At 41.8% G+C, this 7,999-nt stretch overlaps 1 protein-coding gene across 1 annotated transcript; it reads right to left on the bottom strand.

Moving 5' to 3' along the window:
* Window positions 1–142: 142 nt before the first annotated feature.
* Window positions 143–6,816, bottom strand: arpin (actin related protein 2/3 complex inhibitor). The gene is made up of 6 exons (XM_071905413.2): window positions 6,669–6,816; window positions 5,818–5,893; window positions 5,193–5,325; window positions 3,737–3,943; window positions 2,611–2,774; window positions 143–930 (listed from the first exon to the last, which is right to left on the bottom strand). The coding sequence occupies exons 1-6, from the start codon at window positions 6,758–6,760 to the stop codon at window positions 922–924; spliced, it is 681 nt and encodes a 226-aa protein (XP_071761514.1). The 5' UTR covers window positions 6,761–6,816; the 3' UTR covers window positions 143–921.
* Window positions 6,817–7,999: the final 1,183 nt, after the last annotated feature.

The raw sequence follows: 7,999 nt of genomic DNA, 5'->3' as shown, positions 1-7,999 counted from the left end.
AATAAAGTGTTTTATTTAGCTATAGAAACAATACCTATGTGTGTCTTATTATATGTGATAATCAAGGGCCACAATGATTTCTTGAGTTGCTGAAATTCTTATTTTTAATAATAAAACATGCACATTGTGTTAAGAATGTGTTCTTTAATCCAGTTGACTGTCATTTTTGTTTTACATAGTCAAGACAACACAGTTCATATGATTTACTGAATCTTAACTATGATAAAGAGATGATCAAGATGTTTATAATACAATATGGTCCAGGCCAAGAGAATCGGTATAAATGCATTAGAGTACACTGTATATATCCAGAAGTAACAATACGATACAATACATATTGTCACATATATTGCGATATACTGAATTTGGATATGCCGTCCCTATTACATAACCATTTCCTTACTTTTGGATGGAGTACCAACAGAGTTCTGACTTTTGTCAGGGAACGCAGCCTGTTTAAAAGTCTAGAAGTAATCCCAAATCGACATTTACAATATCAAATCTTCTAAGTAACATGTTTTCACCCTGGTACAATCCACATTTAGACAATCGCAGGCAGGTAGGAGTAGAGGACAAAAGCCAATAGAAAAAGCAGAGCTAGAGATCCAGTCCTGCTGTAAGGGGTCCAAGCCAAGATAGACAGGAAACGAGCGTTCTCCGTTCCGCAGAGACACTCTGGATCGAATCCCACACAGCCAGAGAGCAAAACAATGAGTCCGGTTCCAAGTGAGAGAAGGCATCCGGCTCCAATCCCACAGGGGCAAACTTGGACAGAGGTTCGGTCCCGGAGTGAGACGCGAGGGCCCGATCGTGAGACAGATGGTACGAGTTGAGCCAAGTTCGACCGTTTCAACGTGGGGGACTGGAGCAGGGGCCGGGAGTTCAGGCTGATCGCACAGAGGGTTTGGTCATATTCCTTCCTCAGTCATCCTGGGAGACACACAAACGAAAAGAGGGAAAAGTGAGCCCTAGTCTCCACCTGCTTTGTATATATTCTTAAGAACAGATGCGACCACACTGGGATTTTGCGGGCAAGTTCTCGTTATGTTGTGTCATAGCATTTAGCTTGTTTTCCATACCTGTCCTTGGGTCACATGTACACGCAGGTTGAGTTTCCTTACTACACAGCTGTTAAAATCTCTCTCTGTAGCACTCACATGAAGCGACCTTCTTTCCTGTAGCTTCTTGTCTTGTGGTGTGCACACTAAACGACGTGGCGCATGTTACGGCGGGGTCTCGCGTTCAAAGATTCTTCACTCGGATTTGGTCGCGACGGATCTCGCTACCCCGCTGTTTCGCCAAGACAAAACGGCAAATGTGACTTTTTTTCCCCACACGATTGCGCTAAAATGAAGCTGGAGAAGGTAGAGCAGCTCACAGCATTTATTGTGGTTGCACTCGTGCCGAAAAAGAGAAGAGGGCTAGACGCGGAATTTGGGAGGAGAGATTGGGTGGGGAGGTGCGGCCAGCAGGGGTTATCTATTCTGGACAGAGAGCTGGAGGTAAATTCTAAAGCCCAAATAATGAAGTCCAATCAAAAGAGCTAAAGAGTGCTGAGTGAGCTGTCATTGGCTATTGCTGCTCACTGTTGTCGAGAAACCAACAGTTTCCCATATCTCGCACTACAAGAGCGTTGAAGACAAAATTAAACACGTTTGAAAACCTCTGGATGTCCAAGACGGCTCAAAGACTGGGTCAGGCCTTCTCCGACCTGTAAGGTTTGAGCCTAAATAATTAGGCTCAATTATTTGAGCCTAAATAATACAGATTCCACACTTCAAGATCATTTCAGACAAAATCAAACATGTTTCAAAATGTCCTCATGTCTGGAGACGGCTCAAAGCCCAGCTGCAACATGGGGATTTTGTCTCAGATCTCAAAAACTTGTCTGGGACAGCTAAAATCAGGCCTAAAGTTGTGTAGTGTGCACCCAGCTGAAGTTATGCAGTGTGCTCAGGGACACTTCAGTGTCAGTAGTGGAGATCAAACCAGCAACTTTCCAACTATTATGTGGCCTTCTTGACCAATCTGCCGTCTCATCTCTAGCTCTCCTTGCTCTCAGAATGCAGTTCCATTTGCCTCTTGCCAGGCTGCCGTGAATACGATTTTACTAAGTAACAGAGCAGAGCCAATTAGTATGGTAGTGTTAGTAAGGTTTTTGCTGTCCCATAGCACAAAATGGCCATAATATACAGCATCTGTGGGGATTTGACTGGGGATTGCTGATCAATATCAATAGCTCAATAATTACTTTCTGGCAAACTAATTCAAATTATTGAGTCATTCTCACATTCCGGCCCAAAAACTCCCCACCCAAACACATACGCAACTACTGCTTTGTCATTCGCCAGATGTGTCACAGGCCATAGATTACTTAAAATCCATTTAGGACATCAGGACAATTAAGATCCTGTCAGCTGAGTTGTGAATCACAGAAGAATACTAAAAGGACGCTGAAATACTTTCCTGTAATTTCTTGTAACTCCAAGTAGATTAAAATCAAAAAGTCAAAATTATTTGCGAATTCTATGTGACGCAGGTTGAATAAATATGTACAATCCAGCCTTGATCGGGAGTATTAGGTCAGGTATGCATTACTTAGGTCCTCACCCATTCATCCTCCTCTGCTCCCTCCCCTTCTCCTCCAGCCTCCGGAGTGCCGTCTGCGTCTGCTTTCTTGGCCATAATCTTCTCCGTCCACGATGCTCCAGCCTTTTCGTCTCCGGCGAAGTTACACTTGGTCACTGTGCCTCCGTCCACTTTAGCTAAGGAGACTGGAAGCACAAAAGAAACAGCAGCTTTGCTTTTGAATGGTGCAAAATCTACACCAATTTGTTCAAAGTCACAGTAGAAGTCACAATACAGTAAACATGTATGATTTACTGTATATTTTATGAGGAATCGTACTGTATAATCACAGCAACATATTCCAAGCAACTACCCAAGTTCTATCACAGTATGTTCAGCTATTGTAAGGTGAATTTCAACCCCTGTCCTTTAATACACGTACTACATGGGGGATATGTGCCTTTGCCCCAAGGCACTTGGGCAGTATTGGCCGCTGTGGGTACTAAAGATTGGACCAGAAACCCTTTCACTACATGGTACCCTTCCTAACCAGCCCATCAACCTCCCATCCATAACACATAACTCTATAATACAAATAACACAGAGAAGCCATCTGTCTAAGCTCAAGACTTTCAACCTACGCTCTTGGGACCGTATCGCTTGCTTGTGGTCGACAGTCACATCACCTCATGATGGGTATTGGGTAAAAAAGTGTAAAAGCTAGAGGTAGAGGCCATACACAGTACAGTGGATTCCTCACTGTTACTCAAACAAAACAGCCCAAAGCATTCCACTCTGACCCAAACTGGCTATTGAATATCAAAGGAGATGATGCCTCTACTGAATATGAGAGGGTTTGAACTCAGCGTGTCCCCCTTGGAGATTACTAAAGTCACTGTGAAGGAGACCAGAAAAAAATAATGTTGAATTTCATTCACTGACCCCCATCCCCCCCCCCCCCCCCCCAATGGAGGTCACCTCTAGGACAAAGGCTCGATCAATGTCCCAGGACTTTGAACACTAAAAGAAACCTTAGGCTTTCCCAAACAAATCCAGCCTCTGTAGTTTAAGCAATTAAAGGGCCCGATCACACTATTCTACATTGAACTCCAGACTAGCGGTGTGCCAAGTCAAAAGAAAGCCCAATCTGATCCTGAGAAAAGCTCACAGATGAAAGGACTGTTTCCTCGGGTCTTCAGGCGCACATCCTGTCCCGTCTCCAGCTCCGTTTTGTCCATCTCTGACTCTGGGTACCAGAAGGCCAAGGCCCCGCTGGGTCGGTGTTTGTCAGTCATCTTCACCAGCTCCGCTTTGTTCACCATCGCTGACAGCTGCTCCTCAGAGAGGCGGTCCGACTCCCCTTTAGCCTCCACCTCTGTATGGAGACAAATGCACACATCAGAAGTACTGTCAGCTTGTGTTACAAGTGAGGACTGGTATGAGGACCAGTTTAGCACTGGAGAAGTGAGATTATTTCCCTCCATTTGCAACACATTTTCCATTTTTGGTTCAGTGGTTAGATGTATGGTAAGGTTGCGGCTAGGTTTTGGGAGATTGTCCCATTGGTCACCTTAGCCATGATGTGCACCATGTTGAGTGATAGTACACTCCATGCCAACACTTTAGCATACACTATGTTGAGTGATAGTAGGCTCCATGCTAACACTTTAGCATACACTATGTTGAGTAATAGGCTCTATGCTAACACTTTAGCATACATACAAAATGTTGAGTAATAGGCTCTATGCTAACACTTTAGCATACACCACGTTGAGTGATAGTAGCCACTAGCATAATCCAAAGTAGAAAGACTGACCTTTTACTAATAAAAAAAATGCAGATTCCTAAATTCCTAAATCATAAAATCCAAAAAATGAAATATCATCAATATATCTGATGTAGCAAGTTTATTTTGGGAAGTGTTTCAGGTATTCATCCGCTGTGCTGTATTCATCAATACATAGGATATAATGTTACTATTTCTTGTGCCATAATCCAAGGTGAGCATTCATATAGAGGCCCGATTTTAGCTGGACAGTCTCCCTTCACCCACCACCGTAACTTCCTATGAAAACAGGGAAAGTAGTCCCTGCTAGTTAAAAACAGTCTTATTTTTAGATCATATCTCATGTGAATTTTACCTAGTATCTCCTACACAAAACTGCCAGACTTGGCTTCAATCAATTCAGTGAGTGGGTTTTTCTTCAAAAGTTCAAAATGTTATCGAAAAAATTTTTGTAGTGACTGTCTAAACAAAATAACACTGAGGTGCTTATAATGGGTCTGTAGCTGTTGTGGATGTGTGTTCTAATCCATATCCATCATGAATATAAAGTTGCATGTCTAACCCTAACCCTAGGTCCAATGCCCAGAATGCCCAAAGCTCAAAACAGGAATCACACATAGCATTATGAGTAAAGTACACAATGATTTAAACAATACAACATAATCAACAAAAATGCATAATTCAAACACTTTTAAATGAAAGGTTTGCCATGAATGAAAAGAAGGAATGCTCTATCGTAAACAAATGAAATTCGAGTTCAAATCAACATTTCGGATTGATTGAATTGATAGTGAAACGAGTCTAGCTCTGATGACATTAATGGTTGTTATCAACTCACTGAAGGAGGACATGAGGTAGCCAGTGTTGACCTTTTTGGTGTCACTGAAGTTTGGCTCCATCTCCTTCCCGCTGGCATCAAACTTGCGCTGATGGACACGGCTGGGTTTGATGTACAACACATAGAGACGGACCTGCCAAAGACAGCAAACCACAATGTGTGGTCTCTGGTTTGTGTGTGGACTCTGTCAAAAATGCTAACTTTGATATTTTGTTATTAAATCGCTATCACATTCATTTTGAGACCTTAGTATAATTATCATAAAAAAGCAGTCTTTTCTGTATTCATATTCAATTCAACTTTGGATTATCTTAACTATAGTTCATGATCCCTAAAATCAAATGGATGCCAACACACACACACACACACAATGGTGAACTTTGGCATCAAGCAATGATTTCAATTTTCCCGTTGCAGACTATAAAGGGATCAAAGAAGCTGCATGTATTCATTAACTTCAATAAATGTGAGAACTCAAAGAAAGATCTTTCTTCTGCATGCAGATCAATTCCAGTGGTTATCTCAAGATGAGACGAGTGCCAGCCCAGACTCATAGGTACAGGCTCTTGATTAGTTCTTATTTATCAGGCTGGATTTTGTATTGTGGTAGACTGGCCTACAGTACCTTGTCATTGTTGACATCGGTAATGGCATGCCTGGAAACATCCAGCAGCTTTCCCTCTAGAAGAACCCCAGGGCCACTGGCAGGAATAAAAACCAGTTAGTTTGGGTGTGGTGTCTCAACATTGCGCAGTACAATTAGTCTACCTGCATTTGCATATTCTCTGCTCACTGAGGCAGAAGTGTCAGCTATAGGCAATCATAAGTATGCATGCATATTACATAAACAACATCCAATGTTTGATTCACTTGTTGGAAAAACATGCAGTAACTTCCAGCCCCAATACAGCCCGTTCTCTCTTCCTGATGAGAGAATAACACCAAGGGCCATTAAAAGAATGGGGCAGTTTAACACTTCTTTGCTTATCGGCAAAAGTGCATACCTGGTAGAACGGGACTTAGATATTTTCTAAATCATTAGTATCCATTCTACAATTCGGCATGCACCCAACAGAGAAAGCATCACTTTTTCCAATAGAATTTGAATTTCTAGTATTGGTTCGTGTGCATTTTTGTACATTCGAACTACACCATCGAGGGCGTTACCGAGCAGTGTGTATCAACTCTAAAAGTTACATTTTTATTTAAATTAAGTGCTAATTGGTGAACCATATGAATGCCGAATTGGCCAGAAGACACTATCGATTCGTAAAAGGTCTTAAGTAATGTTCTACAAGGTGTGTATCTTTAAGGAAAAGCAAGGCGACTTTAACCTGACAGATTTTTGAGAGGACTTTGGCGTGGGGTTCTCCACATCCAACAGAGAACAGAGCGCATCGAGGCGAATTCAGCAAAATCTTTTCATTCCATCGCCAGCCCCGTTCACCCTCAAAACAAACACATTTGCGCCCCTACCTTTCATACGCAGAGGGAGACCACACACGATCTATTTTCTCATTGTGTACTGGTTTATTTTGTAAAGACGTGTTGTGATAAATTCGGCTCATTTTTCATAATATTTAGAACTTTTCCCTTCTCCAAGATGTTTCTCTACCGACTTCCTGTTCCTAGACGCGAGAGCGTGAGAAAGGTGCGCTCGGTTTGTGAAACGCGACATGCCGACGGACGGATTGTCATAGGTATGGGAGTAAGTAAGTAAATCTTTATTTATATAGCACCTTTCAAAACCGTAGTTACAAAGTGCTGTACAAGAGAGAACATATAGAATAAAAGCTAAATAAAAAGAGTAAAATATACACAAATATCTACATGTATACATGCACATACAAAAGTACATACATATACATACACATACATCCTACATACATACACACAGATATACATAGATATACATACATACATGCATACATATGTACGCGCATATAATCATATCCATACATACATACTGTACATACACATATATACACACATACAGTATACACACACACACACATACACACACACACACACAGGTACTGTATATATGCACATACATGCCCACATACACACGTACAGTGTACATATACACATATGCACATATATATACACAAAAATGCACATCTGTATATACATGCAAACGCGCAAATTCATAGGCGCAAACCAATGAATGCTTTTGCATAGCAGTAACAACAGTACAATCACACAACAGTCTACATTATTCAATAAAAGGCCGCAGCAAAAACATGAGTTTTGAGACCTCATTTGAAACTTTCAACTGAAGTAGCATTTCATACTGAAGTGGGGAGAATGTTCCAGAGTTTAGGGGCCACGACAGAAAATGCACAGTCACCTCTGGATTTCAATTTAGTCCTTGGGACAGCAAGGAGCCCTTGGTTGGAAGATCTAACAGCTCTAGTTGGTGTTAGTGAGATCAGCAGGTCTGATATAACTAGGAGCCAGACCATGCAGAGCCTTGTAGGTAATTAAAAGAATCTTAAAATCAATTCGATACTTAACGGGTAAGCAATGCAGAGAAGCCAAAACAAAAGTGATGTGAGAGCGACATGCTGTCTTGGTGAGCACCCTCGCAGCTGCATTTTGAACTGTCTGTAAGCGAGTCAAGGAAGTTTGGCTACGGCATGTGAATAGGGAATTGCAGTAGTCGAGGCGAGTAGAGATAAATGCCTGGATAAGTCTTTCCATGTCTTGGGAGGAAAGAAGTGGGTGGATTTTGTTAATGTTCCTCAGCTGTAAGTAACACGCCTGAACCAAGGTGTTGAGATGTTTGTCAAATTTCAATTCTGAAT

This window comes from Centroberyx gerrardi, chromosome 4, assembly GCF_048128805.1.
Source record: "Centroberyx gerrardi isolate f3 chromosome 4, fCenGer3.hap1.cur.20231027, whole genome shotgun sequence".
Classification (NCBI taxonomy): Eukaryota; Metazoa; Chordata; class Actinopteri; order Beryciformes; family Berycidae; genus Centroberyx; species Centroberyx gerrardi.
This window is presented reverse-complemented; position numbering and strand designations above follow the sequence as displayed.